At 45.8% G+C, this 26,822-nt stretch overlaps 1 protein-coding gene across 1 annotated transcript in view; it reads left to right on the top strand.

The window, feature by feature from the left end:
* Window positions 1-20,916, top strand: part of LOC149336071 (tyrosine-protein kinase Fyn-like) — a 35,359-nt gene extending 14,443 nt beyond the window's left edge. The window contains exons 4-12 of the mRNA XM_089552570.1: window positions 2,135-2,228; window positions 2,407-2,505; window positions 4,784-4,887; window positions 8,566-8,715; window positions 11,582-11,746; window positions 13,957-14,216; window positions 15,215-15,368; window positions 17,482-17,613; window positions 20,267-20,916. Coding sequence (XP_089408696.1) covers window positions 2,135-2,228; window positions 2,407-2,505; window positions 4,784-4,887; window positions 8,566-8,715; window positions 11,582-11,746; window positions 13,957-14,216; window positions 15,215-15,368; window positions 17,482-17,613; window positions 20,267-20,481 — 1,373 coding nt within the window. The 3' untranslated portion in view covers window positions 20,482-20,916. The remainder of the gene's footprint in view (window positions 1-2,134; window positions 2,229-2,406; window positions 2,506-4,783; window positions 4,888-8,565; window positions 8,716-11,581; window positions 11,747-13,956; window positions 14,217-15,214; window positions 15,369-17,481; window positions 17,614-20,266) is intronic.
* Window positions 20,917-26,822: the final 5,906 nt, after the last annotated feature.

Genomic DNA, 26,822 nt, shown 5'->3' with positions numbered 1-26,822 from the left:
TCCCGTTTCCGGCCCCTTGATTGAGCAGAAAGCAAGGGACTTTGCTGTTGTTCTCAACAGACCCGACTTTCGACGTGGCTCCAGTTGACCACAGCGCTTTAAAGAACACCGCGAAATTATCGGCAAAGCAATCACTGGTGAGAGCCGTGCCATGGACATGATGCTGTGAACAAGTGGATTGAAGAAACCTGGGGTGACATCACAGCGCGGGACCAACCCCGTGATGTTTTCAGCGCAGATGAAACTGCATTATTTTGGCAGATGCTTCCGGACAAGACGCTGGCATGTTGTGACAAGTCCCACGGAGAGAAAACCAACAAGGCTAGAATATCGGCGTTGCTCGCCACCAGCATGGATAGATCAACAAAGCTACAATCACTCGTCATAGAAAAAAGCAACTCTCCATGATGGTTACAGAATGTGCTTTCGGCTCCCGTGACCTACGGGTCCAATCGAAGAGCATGGATGACTTGTAAACTTTTTCCAAGTGGCTGAAATCTTGGAGTGATGACCTTTTAGTTCAAGGTCACAATGTCTGCCTCCTTGTAGACAACTGCTCTGTCCACTGCTGCAGTGGTAGTTTTGGCGACATCGACCTTCGCTTCCTGCCGCTGAATGCTGCATGGGTGCTTTGCTTCAACCCTTGGACTAGGGGATAATCTGCACAGTGAAGGCTGGTTGTAGGAAATGTTTGATTGAAAGGTTCCTACAGAACCTGAGGATTGGAAGTGATATAAAAATCAACCTCATAGGCGTTTTGTCTGTGCCAAGTGAATCATGGAATGATGTCAAAAACGAAACTATAAGAACTGCCTCCGACATTTTGGTTTGCCGGAGAAGAGTGAGCAAATTCTTTGTTGGGCGAGCTCGACGAAGCCGTTTGCTGGTCTTGATGATTTGTGGAGCCAGGTGTTCATATTTCTTGGTGCTATTTGTGATGGGGCAGCTGGAGGCGACGTTGTCTCCACGAACGACAATGTTGAGACAGCAGGGGAGCTTGCGGATGAAGACATGTGTGCTGATGTTAAGGCAAACTATAATGAGACTTGCCTGTGCTCACGTGCTTCATTACGCTCCACACACTCACCATGATTCGTCGATAGAAGGCTGCAGTCTCATCTGTTCGGAATCCATCAGAAACATTGAAAAATGTGTTGTCTCCAAGGCAGTGAAGATGAAGAAACAGAAAAAGAGATGGACACACGACTACGATAGTTGGTAACGCGAGTTTGAACACAGCTGTTCAAACGTCACCTGCCACCGCTGGCAGGTGCTGTGACAGGTGCTATGCTGCCACCTTCCGGGATCTTCCCATGGCAGCCACTTCCCGGGTGACGTTTCGCTGTGCTGCTCGAACGACCGGTTATGCCGACAGCACTGACGACGACGCAGAATGTGGGAACGGATGCCCAAGAGCTGCGCTCTAAAGTTCACGACTGTTTCAATCGATCAATCATCTTTTATATCCTTTGCAAAGGATGAGTATGGGACCTAAAGCTCGAGCAGCTTGATGAGGTCCCGACCGCTTACAACTTGGCAGAACAACTTGATTTCCAGTCATGCATGAAAATTACAGTTAAATAAACAAGCATTACAGGGTATCGGCTATAGATAGTGACAAAAATTTCGAACAATAAAAAAATGGCGGTACAGTAGATCCGCAACTAAATCAAATAGATTACTGTGTAATCCGCATGCAGTAAGTGTCTATCATACAAAGAAATTTTTTGTCTCAGTGTGTTTGTATGTTGTTGAATTTACTGCTGCTACTATATCAAAATACACACAACATCGAACTCGTAGGCGATTCCTTGCGAGTTAGATATATGCAGGTTCGACTGTACTGAAAGCCCATTCCAACATAGGAGAGGCTAGAAATTAATGAATTGGATTCCTTGGTGGAAATCGATAATCAGGAACTTTTGTATTTAAAAGAGAGATAAGAACTGCGTGAATGCAACACTTGGTTCCTTTTGGCATCTGCTGCCCAGTCGTAACAGCGCACTTTGTGCAGTCGTAACAGTGGCACTGTGTGCAGTCGTAACAGTGGCACTGTGTGCAGTCACAACAGTGGCACAGTGTGCAGTCGCAACAGTGGCACAGTGTGCAGTCGTAACAGTGGCACTGTGTGCAGGCAAAGTGGTGGTGGCCCTTTACACCTACAATGCGAGGGATGATGGTGATCTCAGCTTCAGGAAGGGAGACCGGCTTCAGATTCTGAATGACAGGTGAGCGGCATTTCTTGATTGTTTGGGATCAGGTTTTGGAATTTCGGCTTTGTTCGCTTCCAGTGAGCACTGGCTCCTGACCCATGTCAAGCTGCTCGTGTGCCTCACGGCTCGTGTGACTTGGCGTAAAAACAAGTTGAATTGAAATTGAATTCACTTGTTGTATGTGTGATTTCAGTGATCCAGACTGGTGGCACGCAAAGCAGCTCAACAGTCAACAGACTGGCTACATTCCGCAGAACTACGTGGCATTTGAGAAGACAGTAGAGAGCGAAGAGTGAGTTTCGATGCGTCGTTACCTTCCGCTCTACCACTGTACTTTCCTCTTTTCTTTTCTCTTTTATCTCCCCCATTGACTGCGGGTTGGTACAGTTTTCCTTTCTGTCTATTACAGTACACACAGTAAGACATTAAAGAAGATGTGAAAAACTGGCGTAAGTTGGTCTGGTAAAGCATAATGCTTCGACTATGCTTAGTTCAATGTTTAGTGGAATCCTCCGAGGTGGAGTAGATTTGTAGTAAAGAAGTAAATACTCATTAGGGCTCCACCTTTGGGGATTCTCCTACACATTGGACCAGCATCATTTCCACTCTGAGTTGATCAATTTGCTCTCGTCCTATCATCTGCTAGCCATCCTGGTTAGATTAGTTGGTAGAGCAACTACCCCAGATAGATATTGATGCCTAGTTCGATCATCGGGCCAGGACAAATTTTTCTTCAAGTGCGAAGTTTCTGTGAAAGCTGCATACTTTTTCTTTTTAGCTGTAAAACTGCACTTGGGTTGATGCTAAGAAGTAATTGTTCCTTTATGAGAGTCTTATTTGTGTGTGCATTTCCAAGGTGCAGATTTTGCTATGGCATATTTTTTTCGTGCCTTGGGGATTTGGGAAAAGCTATTAGTAATAAACGAAGAGCTTTCAGAGCACATTTTATCAAAGGGTCATGCTGGTTGATCTCCAGTCTAACTGACAGTGCATGCTTTACAAATAGTGACTGAAGAGTGTGTGTTTGTGTGTTGTGTGTGGGGGGGGGTTGCAATTAGATATTTCTAGCTGGTTGATAGTAATCACCGTATCAATTTTTGGAATTTCAAAAACGTAATTACCCTCACTGCTGTGGCTCGGCAAAATTTGGCTGCATTGTGTGAATAATACATGCACATGTGCTATCGAAAGCATGCAGGGAAAGCAACCCCTCGAGTGCACGTAAGTAGTCGTAAAAGTCAGATTTTGTTGAGCCGCAGTGCTAAGGATAATCGCATTTTCGAAATTCTAAAAACTGATGTGGCTGTTACCGACGACTGGCTATGAATATCTAATTGCAAGTAGGCGCCTAACTCTAATAGTTAAAAAGTTAATTATTAAAAATTAGTTATCCAGCTTACTACTTAATACGGTTCACTGGTTTTCTGGTAATACTATGCCGCAAAAGCGATATTTTTACCCCAAAAGTTCTATTTTTGAAAATTTTTTAAAGTTGTTTGCTGAAACACCTGGTATATATTTTTTTTAACAAAAAGTGGGGCTCACCTAAAGCTTGAGAAGTCTTAACAAGCTTAACTGGTCGCAAGCTAGCAGGGCAACGGTTGCAGATGAGTCATGAGGAGGGCCACTTGATACCTGACTGCAGAACAGTAGCGAAAAAAGAACAAAAAAAAATGCACGCACATTGAAAAGGAATGAATGGGACTGGCTATGCAAGTGCAATGCTACTTCTCATCCATTCTATCTCTCGGTGCATGCATCCTTATCTCTCTGTTCCATGCTTTCACCAACAGTTGTGGATCTGTTCAGCTTGCCAGTAGCCTGTTTTCTGTGCTCGGTTGGCCTCCCTAATGGGCTTTAGTCGTACGGGTAGTGCGCTGGTTTTGGTTGTTAAAGGTGCACTGAAGAGGAATCTGAACTCGTCTTTTTGCCACAGGAACTCGATCTACACCTTCTGAGCATTCTTAGAAACTTCGATTCATGGCTCTGTGTGGCCGATTTCCCTAATTAAATCGAATTAACGTCCGGCTCCCGCCTTTTTTTTCGAATTCTCCCCCGTACGGTGGGCGGAGTCGACCAACGCGTGGAGTGCCTTTCAGCCAGCTCCGTGGAGGCTGTGCTTTCTCTTTATTTTGTTTTTTAGGTTTCCGTGAATAAATAGTTTCATTTGCAGATAATATAGCCGCAAAATAAGCCCACAGAAATGAAAATATGCGTGGACTATTTGCTTCTACGGACTACTACGTATTACTCCGCCGTTGGCAGAGCGGCAAGCCGCCACGGGACTGGGTGAAAGGCACTCCACGCGTTGGTCGACTCCGCCCACCGTACGGGGGAGAATTAAAAAAAAAAAGGGGCGGGAGCCGGACATTAATTCGATTTAATTAGGGAAATCGGCCACACAGGGCAATAAATCGAAGTTTCTAAGAATGCTCGGAACGCGCAGATTGAGTTCCCGTGGCAAAAAGACGAGTTCAGATTCCTCTTCACTGCACCTTTAAAGGTATTCGCTAGGCTGTGTTTACTCTCGTCACAGGGGTGCCCTCCTTTGTTTCTGTTTTCTTTCCCAGCTGGTTCTTTGGCAAGGTGTCTCGCAAAGATGCCGAGAAGATGCTGATGCTGGCTTCAAACCCCAGGGGCACTTTCCTCATCCGCAACAGTGAGCAGACAACAGGTGCGTCTCAACGTTGTGTGTGCGCAGCTTCTCGTTTCGCGAGGCACTCATTGGCGTCGTGATTGTGCGGAGCTGTTGTTTAAAAAAAATTCAGGGGGCCACTTTGCTAGCCTAAAGTGCGGTAAGGTGAAAGCCTTAAGCACGATGTTGCTGCTTATGTCACTGATGTGTGGTGAAGATGTTAAGCTTCGCCTCTTAAGAGTGGAACGCGACAGCGTCTTGCAACGCTGCCAGGGAGTCCACAGAACGCCACCGTTCCGCTTTTCAGTGGTAAATTGGTTTTTGAGGAAAGGAAATGTATCTCTTTGCATATCTCGGTGGACACCTGAACCTCACCAACCAGAAGGAAGGAAGATGGGAGTGAACAAAGACACTTTAGAGGCGCCTTTGTTCATTCCAAATGAGCGGAGTGGTTAGGGTGCTCGTCTTGCACTCTGGAGACCCTGGTTAGATTCCCCAACTCGACCAATTTCCAACTCAGTTTTAAGGCGAAAGCCTTTAATGTCTCATCGTTGTAAGCAGCAGTTGTCGACAGAGAATGTCACGCTTTTCAGTTGGTCGAAACAGTCGTAACGTCACAGTGCGCCAATTTCAAACGGGGCCAATTGTACTTTAGCTAGTAACCATGCAACCAATTGAAGGGACCATATAGTGATGGTCCAAGTAAGTGGGACTGAGCTTAGTTAATTGCTTAATTACCCAATTAGCCTAATTAACTTCTCTAGTCAGGCCATATGAATAAATAAAACCTAGTAAGAAATTGGTCGAGCTCGGGAATCGAACCCCGGTCTTCGGAGTGCGAGACAAGCATGCTATCCACTCCGCCATGCCAGCTCGATGGTTTGGAATGAACAAAGGCACGTCAAGTGAATATGGTGTCTTCGCTCACTGCCATCCTCCTCCCTTCCCTTCCCGCGAGGTTTAGGTGTCCTCCAAGATATGAGAGAGAAATACATTTCCTTTCCTCAAAAACCAATTTACCGACGAGCGAGGCCTAGAACCGAATGGGCGATGTAGAACCGAATGGGCGATGGCGTTCTATGGACTCCCTGGCAGCGTTGCAAGACGCTCTCGTGTTCCACTCTTAGAGGCGAAGCTTAACATCTTAACCACACATCAGTGACCACACTTTAGGTCAAAAAAGTGCACCCCCCCCCCCCCCCCCCCCCGAATTTTGCGTAATTTTTAGGGGCCATCTTCATCTTTCTTCTTTCACTCCTGGTGCGGTTCAGGTGTCCACCGAGATGACAGAGATTTACTGCGCCATTTCCTTTCCTCAAAAAGCGTTGCGTTCAAACGGCAAGGCATTGTGCCGAACGGGTGGTGGCGTTCGTGGACTCCCTGGCAGAGCTACAACACGCTGTCGCGTTCCACTCCTAAAGGCGAAGCTTAAGCTTAACCTTAATTAGCAGTTAATTAGTATTCATGCATCAATCAGTAATTAACCATTAATTAGTGATTTGTCATCACTTAGTAATTAGTACTCAATTACATGTGACGCCACCAGTGCCACAGAAGCACTGAAAGTGGTGCGGAAAACGCTTTCGCCTCTACGCACTTTAGACAGTCAAAGTGCCCCCTGAATTTTTACTTATTTATGTGGTCTGTCTAGAAAGGTTAATTAGGCTCAATTAGTCATTAATTATAATGCAATTATCATAGAATACCTTAAATTGCATTCAAATATCATTTGAATGCCGTCAATTAAGTATTGATTAAGTAATGACTGGCATATGCCCATATAAGGCACGTAACCAAAACGCGGACACACCTGCTGACACGGCTGCTAACGACAGTATGAGGCATTAAAGGCTTTCGCCTTAACAATTAGCCAGCTTGGAAGTGTGGACGTGGGATATCAGAGCGCGGATATGCCTACTTTTGAAAGGTTTGGGAAGGGGAAAGGTGACGTCCTCACGCTGTTGCCCGACCGTTAGCTTTTCAGTCGTGTTGCAAGCTGTCTCGTTTCGTTGCACCTGCAGTATGCCGCACCGCAGTCTTTCCTTGGTTCATTGCTCCGACAGCAAACATCAGTCGATGCAGTCAATAGCCGGCCTAGTGACCTGCTCGTTTATGGTGTCTGGAGGAATTGGGGCAAATGCAAGAGCGGCCCATGTGCGTTCGTGAAAACAATCGGGAAGCTCTTGGCCTTCAGGGAGTCTGGTCCTTTTCGTGCGCTGCCGATCGTCTTTTGTGCAGGAGCCGATAGGGCTAAGTGGTATTTATATAGTACATCATAACTCTTAAAGGGTCAGTGAGGAGAGCTCTGTTACTATTTTTTTTACAGCCAAATCCGATAGTTCGGCATTTCATGGCTTTGTTGCCACTTGGCCAGCAGCGAAAGATGCTATTTCTAAGAAATTTGGATTCGAAGTTGAAAAGGTTTTTCCCGCCGCTCTGATTCAAACTTGGGATTCTCTTCTGACGACACAGGACAAAGTGACGTGAAACATGATGTGCACATGACCTAACGCAGACTCCGTGATTTCTGGCGGCCAGCAGTGCGGCCTGGCAGCAGCCGAAAAGAAAGCTACCGCTGGCCGCATGTTGAAGGCATCTATCAGCTATTGTGGCCGTCGCTACCGTCGCATCGTTTACGTTTGCACCGGCGTTTTGCCAGCGTTACGATGGATCCCGTTCTCGAAGTCGTCAATGAAGTTCTAGCAAATAGACACGTTTAGCATACCGTGTACCTTGTTACCGCTAGCGGAATACCAGGAGCCCGCCGGAGAGCAGGCGCTGATTCGTCCCGATGCAGGCGCGCGTTGCTGCCGGGCACGTGGCGCCATCTGGCGACGTCAAGGAGATTTGCGCATGCATTGGCTGCGCCTCAGTGATTCGTGGTTTCTCGTGTCCTAGTGTTGCTAGAACCATTGGTTCTAGCAACACTGTTTTGTCCTATGACGTCACCGCACTTGTACTTGCGAGTTTGGCCTGTGGCGGTGATACCTGTATTTTGGTTCTTGCTCTTTTCTACGTTACACGAGCTTTGTTGTCAGTATGAGTGGCGTTTTTGTAATCAGGAGCTGGTATTCTGTCGATACAAACCAACTTCAATTTCTCCTCAGTGTCCCATTAACTCTTGCATTCCACTACTGGCCAAAGTTATGTTGCCTAGCTGGAATTGAGCCTCGAGGTGCATGGGGGGAGGTCTTGCATTTACCGCTGCCATTCCTTTGCTCAAGGGCGGGCAAGGTGGGCAACGGATCGGGGACTTTTCCTGCGGAGAGCAGTTGTTTTAAACTAAATTAATCACTTGCAGTGATCCTGTACTTTGTTTAGCGTGTGAACAAACCTATTGCCTTTTGCAGCTGCAACCTTTTGAAGCCACCGTGACGCAGCAACACCAGTGTAGTAGCAGTGGGGGGGGGGGGGGTACTGTTCAGCGCCTGGACGCACTAAACTGAAATGTCAGCATCTGTGTAACTTCGAACCCGGCCGCAGCGGTTGAATTTCTTTGGAGGAGAAATTCTAGAGGCCCGTGTACTGTGCGATGTCAGTGCACGTTAATGAACCCCAGGTGGTCGAAATTTCCGGAGCCCTCCACTATGGCGTCTCTCATAGCCTGAGTCGCTTTGGGACGTTAAACCCCATAAACCATAAACCATCCATGTACGCTTTTTGTTTTGCCTGCGAAGGGACCCTCACGGTGTGCTTGCGTCTCTCCGCGTGATGCAGGGGCGTTCTCGCTGTCGATCCGTGACTTTGAGCCAACCAAAGGGGACCACGTGAAGCACTACAAGGTGAAGACCATGGACAACGGGGGCTTCTTTGTCACCACCAAGAAGACCTTCTCCACCCTCCAAGAGCTCATCTCCTACTACATGGGTGCGTGGCTGCAGCGCTGTGAATTCATCTGCCCACTAATCAGTACCCAACTCGTTAGTTGATTTGCTTTGGACGGTCACGTGACATTTGATTTAGTCTGATCGTCTCGCTATTCATGCTGTCGTGACTCGCTCCTCTATTTTTGTCTCCAAGTGAATTGCACCTGCAAGGGTCAAGTGCATTTTCTGGCAAAAGTGCTTCACGTGTTATTGTGACCCGTTAACATTATCTCTTAGTTTTGTAGCATAACAATTCCGCTATCGCGTAACCGCCAGGTATCATATCCAGGTGTGACTGCGAGGTACCTGCCGTACATTAGTTGCTGCTTAAGTGGACATGTCTTGCCAGAAATCCAAAGCGGGCTTTTTCTAGCATGTTTTTTTTTTTCCCCCAGCATGTAGAAATTTTGATTTGGAATACAGGCCTGCTCACACATGAATCATCACTTGTCAGAGTTTTTGGGATTGCTTGGTGACAGTCTGCACTTGGCATGTTAGAAATTCTTCATATATAAGGCCAGTCAGCTCATTCTTGAGCAACCTTAGATTTAGAAGTTGCCGACGAGGTCATCTGCCCTGTCATCACATGCTGGGTCGCGAATGTCACTTCGTGATAGTTCTTTACCTTGCGCTGGCATTTTTACATCCTACGTTTAGCATGTGTGGAGCGATGATGGCAGACCAGCGGGACTTGAAGGGTGTGTTCCCACTTGTCCAAAAATCCTGCGAGTGAAGCGGATTCGGCCACTTTTGACGCCGACCAGGGTGGAAAGCGGGGTGGCGTGACGAGGCCGATCGCTCCAGGACTGATTTCTGCCGCCGGAAAAATTCCGTGGCGACAAACATGGCAGCGCCCTTTGAAGCAGGACCCCTCGCTTCGGACTGAATATGTCGTTGTTGCCTTTTTCAGTGTGTTCACTGGTTATAAATGGGGCACCGGTCTTTCTTTTCGGCTCACCTCACCTATCAGAAAACGAATAAGTGATAAATTTGCTTCATTTTTTATTTAGAATGACGAGTGGGCTGCTATCAGGCTGAAGCAAAGTGTCTGTTGGTTGACAGTAATGGTTCCCATCCTGACAAGCAGATGGCGCCACTAGGCTGAGCTTATCATTGCACGTCTGTTTGCATATCTGAACTAAAAGTGGGAATGTGCCAGCGTTTAACATACATAAGCATGCATACGGCACATAGACAGCGTCGATTTATGCTCTTTTCAAACTATATCTGTGTACACCACGAGCGATGGCATGGTGGCCAGGAAGTGTGTGGAAAAGTGAGAAACAGCTGCAGTGTGGTGGTTCCGCCTCGCCCGGGCATCAGCAGACGAGAACAGGCCCTAGGTTTTCCCATGAGTGAATCCACTTTGCTCGCCAGATTTTCGGACAAATGTCAATGCACCCCAGGGCTCCATCGGTGTTTGGCCGCCACCGTGTTCAGCAGCTTCTGGCGTGTTGTCTCCACACCATCACTGAGCACACTTGTGTGTTGCGTGAATCTTGTTGTGGGTGCCAGTGCAATTCTATTGCCTCTGTGGTGAGAGCACAAATGACTGACGGTGTGAATGCGAAACTACGCCGCTCTGAACGCCGTATCAGCACTTTACGAGAGACAGCTGCGTGGATTGGCTCCGAGGCATGTTTCTGTCATCGCCGTTTTCAGTGTTACAATTTCCAGGGTCCAAAAGACAGGGATTGTGTGGCACTGAAGCGTCTGCCACGAAAGCGGCATGTACGCAAGCCATAACATTGCCTGCTACGTGCGTTTTCCCTCATCGCAGCTGCTTTCCTTCCACCAACAGAGAGCTATTGCAGGGCATTTCAGAGATCACCAGAGCCACAAAGCCTTGTACCGTATTTTGCAATGTACAAGACGTACCCTTGTGTAAGACACACCCGCCATATATGCAGGCTGTCATTGAAAAAGTTGGTATATAAGACACGCCCCAGTTTACCCAGTTAGGCTAGTGAAGCTTAATTAAACATGCTTGTGCAACGATCACGAAATGCACCATACCTGTTAGAAGTTCTTAAGTGATCAAAAAACGCAACACTCAGGTCATACCCTCCCACGTTTTAGCAAAAAAAGAAAAACAAACGAACGAACTCTCCTTATGTCCATAACAACATTTTATTTTAACTTAAAACCTTCCGAAGGCTTCATCTTCGGATGCGCTATCAAAAAGTTCGCCCATTTCTGGAGGCAACGCGGCTGAAACATTCTCTATGCACTACGTACGTACTACGCACACGGAGCATACAAAGTTGCAAAGGATGACCAAAAAAAAAAAACGCCGGCTTGTCTTGGCTTGTCTTGACAATGGTGAGAAGCGCGATTGTCGCCATCTTTTGTCGTTTCACATTACTTTTGCTTGGGGCCTCCGAAACGGCAGCGTGTTTATGATCCCAGGAAGCGTCATCCCCGCCATTTCATAATAAAGTTCACCTAACACAGTTGCGCACGGCGGTCCCTGTATTGAAGTATTAACCGTGTTACAACCGCGTTATTGGTTGTGATATTTTTCGGTGAAAAAAGCTTGAACATGAATCTGAGTTATTTGTGAACTCGTAAAAAAAAAATAAAAAATTCACGTATAAGACGCACCCTTGTATAGGACGCACCAGCAAGATTTTTGAAAAAAAGTTGCGTCTTATACACCGGAAAATACGGTAGTTTCCAGAGAAAGATGCTGCGCTTGCCAGAAGTAAAAAGAAAACTGCAGCCAACTCGACTACTGCACTTCCCGACTGGTGCTTTTCTTTTTTCGCGTTACCATGAGAAACTGGGAGAGCGGGGTCGCGCTGTATTTTTTTTTTTTGCCTTTTCCGAATTCACGTATGAGCCTTGCCTTTCCCGTCCCCCTGCAGAAGGTGCAAATGGCTTGTGCCACAAGCTGACCATCGCGTGCCCCAAGCCCAAGCCCGTCGTCTGGGACCTGTCCCCGGAGACACGTGACGAGTGGGAGATCCCCCGCAGCTCAGTGCAGCTCAAGCGCAAGTTGGGCAGCGGCAACTTTGGCGAGGTCTGGTATGGTGAGTGTCGACATGGCTGCACCTTGATTTTTTTTTTTTTAATTTTCTTTCCCTTTCTACACCATCAGAGACTTTTGTTGTATCAGTCAATCAGATTGAATGGCTATTTTGTTAAAAAAAAAAAAAAGGGAGAGAGAGAGAGAGAAGCTTTTGGGCAGTGTTAATCGCAACCAAGTTTCAGTCAAGTTTTTGCACTCTCGCTTAGAAGAGATCTTTAAGTAGGCATTGGGCAACAAAAGATGAAGACCTGCAGTACTGCATGAGCAAGAATTCAAGCTTGCTCTTTTTCTTCCAATAAAGGCTCTCATTGACACAAGCCGTCAGCTTACATGCACCAACGTGAGCGTCAAGTTGCTAATGGAGCACGCAGTACGAGTCTTGAAATAACAAAATGAGCAGTTTGGCTCCTATCTTAGTGTATAGCGCATAGTTATCCTTCCTTTGTTATGTTAGAAGCCATGGCAATCTTTTCGGCACAAAAGCATGAGGACTGCGCAGATTGCAATCCTGTGTGCGAGAGCTTGGCTCTGACCTGAAAGTATCAAAACCTTCTATAGAAGTCTGTCACTGTTGTATTGGGAGGGTGTGTGAGAGAACTCAGTTTCACTCACTGATTTCAATGCAGATAGGTCACAGATCATGTCCACTTCACCTCTTGGCTTAGTAGCTCTGTGTTTGATTCACTGTATCCATCCTGAGAGAAAATGGGTGCTGATGATTCTTCTATATAGGCATTAATGTCAGGGCCTGCTTCTCTTTTGCAAGTTATGCTAAGGAGCATATTGCAAGGCGTGATATAACTTTGCATGGTCCACATCATGCTGATAAAAGTTATTTACACAAACAAAAATAAACAAATTTATATGAATCAACTTGTGTCTCAAGAACACTCAAACTTTCTGTGTGCTGAGCTGGCTATATTTTTAAGTTATAAAAAGCGAGATTGTTAAAAACTTGAGAAACTGGTGTGCAACTTCATTCCCTGGTGTGGCGTTGTGCCTGGTATTGTTGACGTCTTATTTGTGATGTCAAAAATCATGGACGCAATTACATGTATTGATGGCTGAATATTATCAGGTGTATCTCCTAAATATGCCTTTTACTTTATTTGTAGCCAGTGTTTCGCCCGCTGCCTGACCAGCCGACAAGCATGTTTGCCTGATTAACTCTTTCCATACCATGGGGAAAATAACCATTTTCTGAAGGTTTCAGTACATTTTTTCTTTTCTGTAAAAACTATGGTATTCAATATTTTTTGCAATACCCAGAAACAGAGCTGAATAAAGGTGCTTTCTATTCATATAAGTTTAAACAACAAATTACATGTTGCAACAAATTTTTGTTTGCCAAAAACAAGATTTTAGGAAAAAATTCAACATAACTTGCAAAGACACGCTTGTATTTAAAAAGAAAAAAATGTTAAAAATTTTCTGAAATATGCAAAATGTTTGTTACTCTACTGGCCGCTATCTGCAAAAAAAAAATCATTTCTATCTTCAATAGTATTCTTGCTACAAAACAATGACTGGAAACCCTATAGCTGTGCATCGGAGCGCAGCTGCCTATGTTTCAGGCTGGTTTCCATCATCACGGATGTGAAAACTGAAACATCTTCAGCAGCTTGCAACATTTTCAGGCTCGTTGTTGCACAGCACGTCGGTTAAATCACTCACAGACGAAATGGAGTCTTGAGATTTGCTATGTTTTAGAGCGCGTGGCACGCATGTGGAGGCTGCCAAGCTACTTTGATGGTACCGCATCTTCAGAGAGCGTTCAAAAAATGCCATTTTGTGTGGGCAAAAAAAACTATATCGGAAACAAAACTTCAGTTCTCTGGCTACAAGTCAGATGCGCATCGTGCCTATAAGCAACGCGGAAGGCTCCGAAGTTGAGCGGCGAAGGCGTCATCTGTGGGCAACATGGCGGGCAATGAGCGCAGTTCCGCGTCTTCATTTCTTCGCAGCGCGTTAGAAAGTGCCCACTTGCGGGACAAAAGGAATCTACATCGGAAACAAAACTTTGGTTCCTGGCCTACTAACTATATCTGCAGCGTGGTCATTAGCAACGGAGAAGGTACTGAAATCGGGGCATGAAATGATCGTTTGCGGGCTAACGATGCTCAGTGGGCGCGTTAGTGAAAGAGTTAAGCAGATCTCGTCAGTTTGTTGTTAGCCCCTACTGACAAGACTGGCACTGTCTGTCAATTGCAGGGCTGTGGAAAGGCAGCACCGAGGTGGCCATCAAGACACTGAAGCCGGGCACCATGGATCCGGCAGCCTTCCTCCAGGAGGCGGCCATCATGAAGAAGTTCCGGCACGAGAAGCTGGTCTCCCTGTATGCGGTCTGCTCCAAGGAGGAGCCCATCTACATCGTCACCGAGTACATGGCGCACGGCTCGCTGCTCGAGTACCTGCGCAGCCGCGAGGGCCGCGCACTCAAGCTGCACACCCTCATCGACATGGCTGCCCAGGTTGGCACCGTGTGATGTTGATGCATGCTGACCAGTCTACATGGCGTGTTGCAGTGACCTCATGCATGACGCCACTGTGTGCTGACCGTTATGAGTGTCGTGTGGTGTTACGCCGACAACGCCACTGCTGCAAAATGCCGATAACAGCTGTCGCTGTAAATTTGTACGAGATTGCATGCTGACCAGTCTGCATGGTGTGTTGCAGTGACCTCATGCGTGACGGCACTGTGTGCTGACCGTTATGAGTGTCGTGTGGTGTTACGCCGACAACGCCACTGCTGCAAAATGTCGATAACAGCTGTCGCTGTAAATTTGTACGAGATTGCATGCTGACCAGTCTGCATGGTGTGTTGCAGTGACCTCATGCGTGACGGCACTGTGTGCTGACCGTTATGAGTGTCGTGTGGTGTTACGCCGACAACGCCACCGCTGAAAAATGCCAATAACAGCTGTCGCTGTAAATTTGTACGAGATTGCATGCTGACCAGTCTGCATGGTGTGTTGCAGTGACCTCATGCGTGACCCCACTGTGTGCTGACCGTTATGAGTGTCGTGTGGTGTTACGCCGACAACGCCACTGCTGAAAAATTGAGAAACATGCTGATAACAGCTGTTGGGCTGCGCATCATAGAGAGATCATCCAGTTGCTTAGGGGGCATTGCGCCAAACTAGTGCTGTTCTTGAAGGGAAGAGAATACCAAGCACGAACTTGTACTGAATAGCAACCGCGATTTTAATATAGACACATTTGGTTTATGAAATGCATGTTTCAAAACTAAACGCTTATTTGATTCTTGGGTGTGTTGTGATTCTCGTGGAGTGTTGCGGTTCTTTTTTTTCCTAATTCACGGAATTTGAAGTTTTCCTCCATAGAGAATTGAGGGCCGTAGATATTAGTAACGAAGAGAGCAGAATAAGTGGGACCGCTCTTTCGGATTTCTTCTCCTGCCTTGTGGATATCACGGCCATCATCATCATCATCGGCTCTCTCAACGCAGATTGCGAGCGGCATGGCCTACCTGGAGAGCAAGCAGTTGATCCACCGCGACCTGGCCGCACGCAACATCCTTGTCGGCGAGGAGAACATCGTCAAGGTCGCGGACTTTGGTCTGGCAAGGATCATCGAAGACTCCGAGTACACCGCAAGGCAAGGTGGGTGTCATCGTCATGGCCAAGCCTGTCTTTAGCGGGGACTGCATTACACTGGGTTCTGTCCGAGCCATAGTGTGTGCCAACTCTGGGAACTAGTTCATGTTGGTGGGAGTCTGCTAGGCTGTTGGTGACGGGAATGCTGTGTTAGTCTGTGCAGTTACAATAAATAGACTTGCTTTGAGGCAAACTTGAAGGTATGGTGAAGTCTCGATACAACAAACTTCATGGGGCCGCCTAGAATTGTTCGTTGTATCGAAATATCGTAATAATGAGAGGCTTGGAAATCAAAGCTAGTACAGTAAAAGCTCATGAATTGGAACTCTAAGGGACTGGAAAAATTCAGGGGGGCGCTTTGTTGACCTAAAGTGCGGTGAGGCGAAAGCCTTAAGCAAGGTGTTGCTGCTTGTGTCACTGATGTGTGGTTAAGATGTTAAGCTTCGCCTCTAAGAGTGGTAAATTAGTTTTTGAGGAAAGGAAATGTATCTGCCTTGCATATCTCGGTGGACACCTGAACCTCAGGTAAGGGAAGGGAGGAAGATGGGAGTGAACGAAGACACCCTATTCACTAGTATTCTCTAGAGGCACCTTTGTTCATTCCAAACCATCCAGCTGAGCTGGCATGGCAGAGTGGTTAGTGTGCTTGGTTCGATTCCCCAACTGGACCAATTTCCTACTTGGTTTTATTTATTTATTTATTTTACTTGGAGCATCACTATACCATTCCTTTAATTTGTTGCATGGTTACTAGCCAAAGTACAATTGGCCTCGCTTGAAATTCTCGCACTGTGACGTCACAACCATTTCGACCAATTGAGAAGCATGACATTTGTCTCGACATCTCGTGCTTACAATGATGAGGCGTTAAAGGCTTCTGCCTTAAGAAATGTTTTAATTGTCATGAGATCTAGAAAAACTGTCAAGAACTGCTTGCATCATCGTAAATTTATTTCATGAAAGACTGGGCAGTGGTTGCCTGATTTTGAGACATGAACCACGCAGCATTAACTATTTTTCACGTTTCCATCGATGCTTTATCGTGTGGATACTGCTGGGAGTATCGAAGGAGAACTGCTTCGTAACCGTGAGGGCCTCCCACGTCATTTACGATTAGATGCGGCGGAGCTCTGTCGCTACCCCATCATGCCCATCATCATCACCAGCATTGTGGCAATCAGTGTCCGAAACTGTACTCAGCTTGGTTAGGCTGGCCGGTAAATGCTGGCTAGTCGAGCCACCGTTGCTGCGAGTTGATGTGAAGCTCAGAAAAGCGAATCCGAAGCTAAGCGGTCAGACGGTTCTCTGAGACTGGGCCGTTTGTTCGTCGTCGCGCCTTCTCCTTTAGCAGAAACTGTCGACGCTTATTCCTGATGCGGGCATCAGCGGAAGCACTCGTCTTAGCACCACATGAAACTTGATGGCACAATTGGTTGAACGTGTTAGAAAGCACAAAGAAAAACAAGGCTTCGAGGCTGGAGAGGCCTCATCTGCATGACCACACCCTTAAAGAAAACAACAAAAACAAAAAAAGAAACATGGCGGAAGTGAAGTGGTTTGCTGTCCTGTCACGAGCGGTTCCATACCGAGCTTCTGGTGTGTGCGAGGCTGATGATGATAACAGCTATCAGCAGAGACGCACACATAAACAGAAAACCTGAATAGTGTTTTCAGCGTCATTAATTCAGGGCAACTTTGTTAGAGTTAGGTTCCTTTTATTATAGGTGACTGAATAAGTTGTTTGCGTTATTCTTATATATTTGTTATTTTGAAACTCTTAGTAGCGAAATATTTTTATATTGAAAATATAGGCATTCTGGCGGGATTTTTTGAAAAATTTGCAAATCTAAAAAAATCGTTAGCATGAGGTTCATAGTGATGAGAGTTCACTATACCCATGAAAATTTGTTTTGTTTTGTCAGCAGTACCTGCAAAAAGCATGTGTGAGTGTACCAGGTGTGTCCAAATCTCTCTCACACAAAGGTAGTGAATGAAACTGCCTTGCTGCATGGAGGTATCTACAGAAAGGCATTTTTTTTTGCACTGTGTGTGACCAAGAGGTGTGTAGCGAGTGCACGATTTATTTGTTTTAATCTTTTTTTTCCTGTCCACTGCGCAGGTGCAAAGTTCCCCATCAAGTGGACGGCCCCCGAGGCGGCCCTGTACGGCAAGTTTTCCATAAAGTCCGACGTGTGGTCCTACGGCATCTTGCTTTACGAACTCATCACCCACGGGCAGATCCCTTACCCAGGTATGTGTGGGCTACAACCCTCAACGTATAAGGCGAAAGCCTTTTAATCGCTTATAATCGTGGCCATGACTCTGTCCGTCTGTCCGCTGCATCTGAAGTGAAAGTCGTAACTAGTCATTGCTAGTCACAAGTCATGGCTGGTCAGTCATGATCAGTTGTGACTGGTTAGTCATGACAAGTTAGTCATTAAACAGTCATGCCTGATTAGTCATGACTAGTTAACCATGGTTGGTTAGTCATAACCAATCATGACTGGTTAGTCATTAACCAGTCATGAGCAGCTAGCCATTAACTGCATGACTAGTTATTAACGAACCATGACTAGTTATCATTAACCAACTATGACCAGTTAGTCATTAATTAGTCATGACTAACTAGTCATGAAGTATACAACAGCTGTATCTTACCAGTACTCACCTATGGGTCAGGAATGTGGAGGCTAACAAAGAGGGTTCAGCTTAAGTTAAGCACAACACAGCGAGCTATGGAAAGAAAAATGATAGTTGTAATGTTAAGAGATCGGAAGAGGGTGGGGTGGGTGAGGGAACAAATGCAGGCTAATGACATCCTAGTCGAAATCAAGAGGAAGAAATCGGCTTGGGCAGGGCATGTAATGCGAAGGCAAGATAACTGCTGGTCCTTAAGGGTAATGGAGTGGATTCCAAGAGAAGGCAAACGTAGCAGGGGACGGCAGAAAGTTAGGTGGGCGGTTGAGATTAAGAAGTTTGCGGGTATACAGTGGCGGCAAAACTGGCAAAGGACAGGGTTAATTGGTGAGACATGGGAGAGGCCTTTGCCCTGCAGTGGGTGTAGTCAGGCTGATGATGATGAACTAATCATGACTGGTTAGTCATTAACCAATTAATACTAGTTAGTCATGGGTCATGACTACTAGCCAATCCGAGGCGGCTATGGGGCATAGCCGCCTCGTGTGTGCCTACGGCCACGCAGAAAAGGTTGCGAGGAAAGGCTTTCGCCTCGCGCACTTTAGATCGTCAAAGTGCCCCCTGAATTTTTCTTACAGGATGCACTTGAAAATTATACCCACAGATTTGTGTTTGCAAAAAAAAAATGTTGTGTTGTAACACAGTTGCTGCATCCATCATGTCATGAGCAATGGGCATACACTATTCTAAAGTTTTCATTGTGAATGCCTTCTGAAGTCGTGAGTTTCGTGGGTGTGCCAAAAAATTGTGGGAGGTGTAGCTCGCTGTGTCTTCAGTGCACTTGATCAGGTGTGTTGCGTCCTCCTCGTTCTCTGAACACTGCAGCCACAAAAGGTACTGTCGGGAACGAAAGTGGTTTATGCCAGGCGTCATTGCATTGCTCACTGCTTTTTCAATGCCTTTCGGTGTTTGCATCAAGCGGAGCACCGCGGATTAAAACACACCGGCGCACCTTAAAGTAAAAAGACTTATGTCCTCGGTTGTTTCGACACCAGGCACTGGCGGAAAAGTGGTGCAAGAACGAAGTATGACCGACTGTTTAATGATATGCACACCACTTTTGCTCCCGACAAGTACAGTCTTGGTCAAAAGTCTCAAGGCCACAGCTTTCAGTTGCAGTGAAATGAATGTTCCTAGAATGCTCCGTGTAGCGGATCATTCAAAGCACAAGTCAAGCAGGAAGCTTCTTGACCACAAGAAGAAACCTTCTGATAGCATTTCAGGGTCATTTTCGCTCTTTTGAAGTGCCATAATGGCTCTGTAATGCAGCTGAAGTGAAAAGCCTTTGGCCTTGAGACTTTTGACCAAGACTGTGCATACTTCTGACCACGGGATTGCAGATTGTGGTGCCGTCCTTGCAATTCTGTGATAGCCCTTGAAACAGGCTAATGAATCAGATGGGAAGTGGTTCAGCAAACAAGTTGCTACTTGTAATCGACACAGGTCAATGTGTGGCATCCCGTCAGCAACAGTGCTGTGAGGAAGCTGAGGGCACAAATGCCAAGAGGATATGTTGCCACACCGGAATGCATCCTGTAGTAGGTTGATCTGGTGACACACCGACAAGCCTGTGATTCGTTGTCTTTAAAGTTGCCTACTGCACTGCTAAACCTGCGATGTGTGCAGACCTTTGCCTTTAGCTTTAGTTGTGATAGCTTTGTGGGGGCTAGAACTATAGTCTCATGTTATCCTTACATCCTTACACATTTAGTACAGGTGCAGCTATGTAATTAAGTGAGGACACTGTAGCTTCTGAGATGCTGCAAAATGCTTTTGAGACAAAGTACAGAGCTCGTGAACACCACCGGCACAGCTCTAAGCGGCTGCTGCATGCCTCGGAAGGCATGTAAATCAGAAAGGTAGAGTAGATTTCTGATAGATCGGAAGGGGAAGTAGATTTTGTACATAACCACTGATCTGAGACAATGTAGCTTCACTGTTGCCCTGCCAGTTTGTTGTCCTAAACGCTGGTACGCTAATTCTGGAGGGCAGCTTGTGGTTTCACAGCATTCTGTTTCCCCGGAATGAGAATCAGTTAGACACTTACCAAGCAGCACAGGTAATTGGCCCAATATTGGAAGTTGATGGCCTGACTGATCATTTGTAGGGCCGGCTATTGCCTGTACATTTCCAATATTGTGCCAATTACTTGTGCAGCTGGGGTGCAATTGGCTCATTTCGTTCACCTGCGCCTTTACGTGTTTCAGCGATGCCCAACCGGCAGGTGATTGAGGTCGTGGACCGGGGTTACCGGATGCCCAAGCCGGCCAACTGTGAGTGCCCCGAGTCGGTCTACACCATCATGCTCAACTGCTGGGAGGCCGACCCCGAGAAGCGGCCCACGTTCGAGTTCCTCTTCGGCTTCTTCGACGACTACTTCGTCTCCACAGAGCCCAGCTACAGGGACGCCGAGGACTTCTGAGCAGTGCGAACAAGCAGCCAGCGTCCCACTGAGCTTCAGGGCCGAGAACCAGCGTCCTTGGCTCCCGTGCATTTCGGAGGCTCGAAAGGAAACGCCAAGCGCCCCGGGATCGCAGGGCGGCGGCGCAAGTCTTGTGGTGTGCCGAGAAAGTTCACACGCTCCAGAGAGGGCTCGTGAAAGACGAGAGCATTGCCCCGTGCAATTTTTCAACTGCCAAGCTGAATGGGAAACCCTTTTAGAAACCTTCCTTTATGTCGCGAACGGCCTTCTCTAGCCTTCCATGCACTCTTTGTGGCAGTGTTCATTTAAGGAAATAGTTAAAATTGACATCCGCCTGAGTGCAGTAATACAGCTACAAAGGAATGCCACACAGGTTTCTGAAATGGACTATTGAAAGTCACCAACGACTTTATTAAAGGAGGTTGGGCTTGTGAATTACGTGATGACTTTGCGTCAAGTCTTCCGCAGTGCTGAGATGCAGAATACCTCGCATGGAAGATTGCCGGCTTGGTTCTCCTTTCCAGCTTGCTGCCGCTGTGAATGTGCATGTGAAAACTTTGCTGCTAGTTGTATTGTGAAAACTATGCCAGCAAACTTTTCAGCCACAGTTTTGGAAAGTGGCAGGGTTTTCGGTGCTGACGTTAGGACCAGAAATGTCTTCAAAATTGAGGCTTCCAGCATTGCCATGCCTTCGACTTTGCAGTGACAGAAGATTTCGGACAACCGAAACTTTTCTTCTATACTGTACTTTCCCTTTTTTTAGCAGTAGTGTTTACTAAGGGTGCATACAATACAGCTGACTTCAAGAAGCTGTTTTGTTCACTATCCAAACCCGCGAGAACCCTCGCGTCACAAGTTGTTCCCAAGAAGCTCAACTAACAGAAGTACCCTTCATACATATCAGTTGTCGAGCAGAATTAGTTGTCTTGTACAGTTTGTATTGCCGTTGTGACGAGTCATGCCAAACGGGTCCGTATTCTCCGTACGAAACAAAAAAAATGGCCAAGACTGTGACTTCAGTATTAAGCGAAACCTTTCTTTCCTCCGCTGAATTTGTGCGATGATTGCCAGAGGTTGTGCTGCTCCTGGAAACTTTGTGAGGTTCCTCTCAAGGCATTGTGAATGACCTCGTCACAAGTTTGCCAAGCTTAGTTAACTGGCTAAGATAACTGTGTTACGTGACCAGTTCTTACTAGTGCGGCGGCATCAGGTACTACACATATATCGTACAGTAGCCGACCGATATTTTGGACTCCAATTATTCGGACTTGCGCGATATTTCGGACTTCACTGAGTAACCGTCGCACACCTCATAGGAACGTGTACATTTTCACAGCCGATATTTCGGACTTTGTGGAGTCTAAAAGTTTGAATTTTTTTCGGACTAAAATAGACGCCAACAATATTGTGTTGATCTTTTTTAAACCGAAAGTTTGTTATTTTGGCCTAATATAGATGCGAGCGGGCATCGCTGTCACAACCAGCCAGTTCCCCGCCACCGTGAAGGGCGCCATCTTGGATTTAAACGGAATCAGCTCGGCGAGCGCTATCGGACTGGCTTGGATATGCTGGGCTATTTGTTCTCCATCGTTGCTATCATGTCTTACAAAGGGCGCACGATCGCATTGATAACAGTACTGCGAGACAGCTGCAGTGTCCGCCACGGCATGGACGATGCACCTCGTGGTGCGGGGCAGCAAACACGGTAGAGGGGGGGGGGGGGGGGGGTTACTGCACTCAGAGGCGCTCGCTTCCGCTCGCGTCTTCTTGTGGGTTGCCTCTCGGTCTTCGCGAACGTCATTGCCCCATGCAAACTGACTGTGCTTGCTTCGTGCAGCGAGTGCATTCATTTGCGGCAAGAACGTGGCCGCTTCACACTATCTGGTATCATGATGTGATAGGGTGCGGACATGACGAAAGCATGGCTGTGACTCAGATAGTCTAATATTATTCCTTGTAGGCGGAACATGGAGAGTGGCGATTTTCGAGATTTTGAAAGCCAGTTTTTCGCAGAGAAGTTTATTTTTTTAAGTTCGCGGATTTTTCGGACTGTTCGATTATTCGGGCCATTTTTCGCTTCCCGCCGAGTCTGAAAAATCGGTCGGCGACTGTACCACTTTTTCTTCTTTTTGCAAATTGAAAGGTGATAGTTAAGCCAAACGAAACAAGGCACCCCAGCAGTGGTGAACTATGGACACTAAATAGAACAGTGTATTATATTGTATTCCAAGTGGTGCTTTTGTGAAAATACTGTTGTATTGCGGTGAGCTTGACATGGCAACCTTATACCACCTATTACTGGGGCTCACGGTGGGATTCTCGGAAGATGCCTGGATCGCAACCATTGATGCCCGCACCCGACCGGCGTCTAGGCAGATCCCACACTCGTCGCTCCATTCTTCCCCGGGGAGTGACGGACTGCATGTTCCGGGACTCTCACTGTGAGCCGCCCCAGTGATATGCCCTGCAAGATACCACTGTGTCTAGAGCGATCTTTTACTTTTTCGGACTTCTTTGACGCCTTTCTCTGTGTATGTAAAGTCTTGCATCCTCTTTTGGGAAGAAAAGAGGGGACCAAGATTGTTCTGTAATGACAAGTAGGACATCTGGCTTTGTGCTCATCCAGTCATAACTTCAACTTGTCCCCCTCTTTCAAGTGTAATGCCAGCCTTCAACATTTAAGTCGGGGGTTCTCAATCTTTTTAGGCTCTGGGGTACCCCAATGGCTTTCATAAGGAACATTGCATGTCTTGGCTCGCATACCTACCTACCTGAAGTTCATGTAAAAAGGAGCATGCCACCACATGGTACCTCGAAAAATGCCTAGGTTCAATCAATAGTGACTGGGTGTTCAATCTGCAATGAACAAGTACAGTGTGGTTGGTCACAGAAGAATGTGTAAAAGGAAGGTGGAACGTTGAGGCTTTTCATTGATTAGGTGCTTTGGTAACCCCAGAAAGCTCTTCAAGGAACCCCAGGGTTCCACTGAACCTAGTTTGAGAACCCCTGGTTTAAGTGAATGAACCCCAGAAAGCTCTCTGAGGAACCCTGGGGTTCTGCTGAATCTAGTTGAGAACCCCTGGTTTAAGTGAACGAACTCCATAAAAAGGGCGTTTTTCCAAACTCCGGAAAGGTGTTTATCTTAACTTAAAAAGAGCATTTCTTCTTCATGGTCCCGCTCACAGGCTTTCGTTTGGGACCTTTAAGCAGTGCCTGCCTTTAATTGGTGCTCGGTTCTAAAATATTGTTCCGTACATGTTTGTTTTCAACTTTATGTGGTTTTGAAGGCAGTGCAGCTGTATTTTTTTTTTTTTGACATCTTGGGCTGTCTAAACAAAAAGGGGAAGAAAAAAAAGGTTTTTGAGGAAAGAAAAGGGCACATTAACTCTCACATCTCAGTGGACACATTAACCATGCTGTGAATTGGTGTTTACATTGCACAACACACAGGTGCTTTTAGTGTTTCGTTTAGCCTGCACTGAAACGCTGCCAAAAAGGGAGATTATGCTTCTAGTGACGTTTCATGGTCACACTTCCAGGTTTTTCATTGAAGCATTCAGGCTCTGTCAGACTTTACATTTTTGCTCGGTTCTTTGTTCATATTTATAGGATGCGATTTTCAAGATTTTTTTTTTTATTTTTGCAGCGGCTGTCTTTTGCACTGTGAATAGTGTCACACACTTTTTACCTCCTTTACAAGTTAGGCCAGCTTTCCTTTCTTTTTCTACTTTGCTGTGTTGCTACTTAATGTACGCTGCATTGAAGTGCATTTTGCAGTGAATTCGAGGTCTACATTGTTGCTCAAACTTTATTTTTTCAAGCAAGCGGGGCACATATTGTGGAGACAGACAGGACCATTTTTTTTTTCCCTTGCTTTTTTTGGCAAACTTTTGTGAAGCATGTTTTTTGTGTTTCACTTTAGTCTTTTTTTTTTTAGCAAGCTTTGGAGTGAACGAAATTTGCAGTCGTCCTAGTTCTTGTCTACCTCCAAAGAAATGCTATAAGTAGCCTAATTTTCGCGATAGGTTGCATCATCCTCGAAAAAAATGGCTCAAGCAAATGATTCACAATTGTGTCACACAGCTTCCATGTTCTGAACGTTAGTGTTCATAAATTGCATGACTAGCAGGGTGAAAAGTTGCTTACTTTACTTGGTGGTAGAGGTCAAGTAGTATTGAGCATTGCTTCATCTATTGCCAGGCTCCCAGCATGGCCAACAGTGCTTTGTCAGTTTAAGGGGGGACATGGGTCTTAAAGGATTTTTTTGTATTTACAGACCAAATGCAATGAAACCGCACAGACTTCTTCAGTTTTTTCTGCTGATTTCAAATATGAAATTTGTTTATTTCTAGGCCAGTTAGTTCCTGAGATATTAATAATATCATGCCATTGTCTGCTCAAACAATAGAAAAAAAAATGGGCCACCAGAAATTTAATTTTAATATGTGGGTAGATACTACAATATGTGAGGAATGCAACGCTGGAAGCAGTTTTCAGTTTTTTGTCCATGTGGACAAATGGGCTGAATAGTTAGTTTCATGTGTGTCGTGTTTTCTGGCACAGTATGTCTGGTTAACTCACTTGAAAACTAACTATTAAGCCCATTTGTCCACACGGACAAAAAATTGAAAACTGCTTCCAGTGTTGCATTCCTCACCCATTGTAGTATCTACCCACATATTAAAACTAAATTTCTGGTGGCCCATTTTTTTTTCTATTGTTTGAGCAGACAATGGCATGATATTATTAATATCTCAGGAACTAACTGGCCTAGAAATAAACAAATTTCATATTTGAAATCAGCAGAAAAAACTTAATAAGTCTGTGCAGTTTCATTGCATTTGGTCAGTAAATAAAAAAATTATCTAAGACCCATGTAAGCCTAACATATCAATAATCACCTTGAAGTCCTGTTGGCCTGTAACATGCACTTTTCTGGCAGTATGTATTGATGTCAGGGCATGATGTACTCAATATTACACGATCAAATCTACATTTTATGGTGTGAAATGCACCTTCTGAGTAGTGATGTCTGTTGGTTTGTAATGAGGCCAGTACGGCATAGACTGCGAGATCTCTGCTAGGGTTTTTTTCTCTATTATAGTTATATTATGAATACAGCTGCTAATTTTACTGTAAGCCACACTTGGTACATGTCTTGGCGTGCCGCATTAGGAGCACAATCAAGGTTTTAGCTCAGTTTGGAGTAGGGTTGTCTATGGGTTGTGCAGTGGATTGTGTACATATTGATGCTTACTGTAATAAAACATGAAGCATGCAATGCATGAGCTCTCTAGAATGATATTGTATTAAAGAAAATACTGAGGCATGCAATTTGCCAGCCCTCGTTAAAAATTCATCCTGCGTTGAAGCAAACTGAAGCATCACACTTAGCAGGAATCAATGTGTAAAGTTTTGCGGGTGTTGCTTAAATACACGTTAATACACAGTAAGTAGGCAACAGACCCTGTTTGCTCAGACCCAACGTGAAAAAGCAATAGGGCTTGAAAAGACCACCATGTTGCTCAATTTTATGTGTGCTGTGGAGGAAATTTGACGAACAAATGAGACGGGTTGTGGAATTCACTGCAGTTTTTTTTTTTGTTGTTTCCTTCCTGGACGTCGTATTGCAGGTGTTTTTGTCACTGTGTGTGCATGCGTGTGTGAAGTGTGAGGAATGCCGGATTTGTGCTCTGGAGTGGGCAGCAGAGATGTCTGTTTTCATTTAACCTGAATTTGCTGAATTTTTCACTTTACTACACGTACGAAATCGTGATGCGAGGTTCTACACATTGAATCGCAGAATATAATTGGTGTTGGTCCTCTGAACTGTATAAGCAACATTATCTCTCTGCCAGTGCTTTGCAGAGTGCAGAATTAGTGCCACTAAGGCCTTTGTGGGGTCCTTTTCTCTCTCGTAGTAGTTGCGACGCACCTGTTGCTGTCTTATCCTCCGATTCCAAAGTAAAATGGCTGGCACCTTAGTACTGTGCCGTATTTTCGTACGCCATTATTTTTCTAATGTCTCGGGCAATCCTACTGCCATTTTGTATCGTAGCCACATCGTCCATTCACTCGTTGTCAGCCTCATTTCTACCCAGTTTTGCTTGTATCTTCGCCTCTTCTCAGTAGCTAATATAATACATAACGTACAAGCAGTCCGATTGTCTACATAGTTCTATTGCCCTTTTATATATACACGTATTAGTACTTGTACTTGTACACTACACTAGCCGCGCACGAGCAATGGAGGAGGATGCTTCTTGTATCCTTGTGTATTTCGTGTCTTTTCGTAGCACGTCAAACTTTCTTTTCTGCGAAACTGTTCCTGGTGCTATGTT

The sequence above is a fragment of the Amblyomma mixtum genome, chromosome 7, assembly GCF_055824585.1.
Source record: "Amblyomma mixtum isolate Tamu chromosome 7, ASM5582458v1, whole genome shotgun sequence".
NCBI lineage: Eukaryota > Metazoa > Arthropoda > Arachnida > Ixodida > Ixodidae > Amblyomma > Amblyomma mixtum.
The sequence above is the reverse complement of the archived record's forward strand: the minus strand, read 5'-3'. Positions and strand labels throughout refer to the sequence as shown.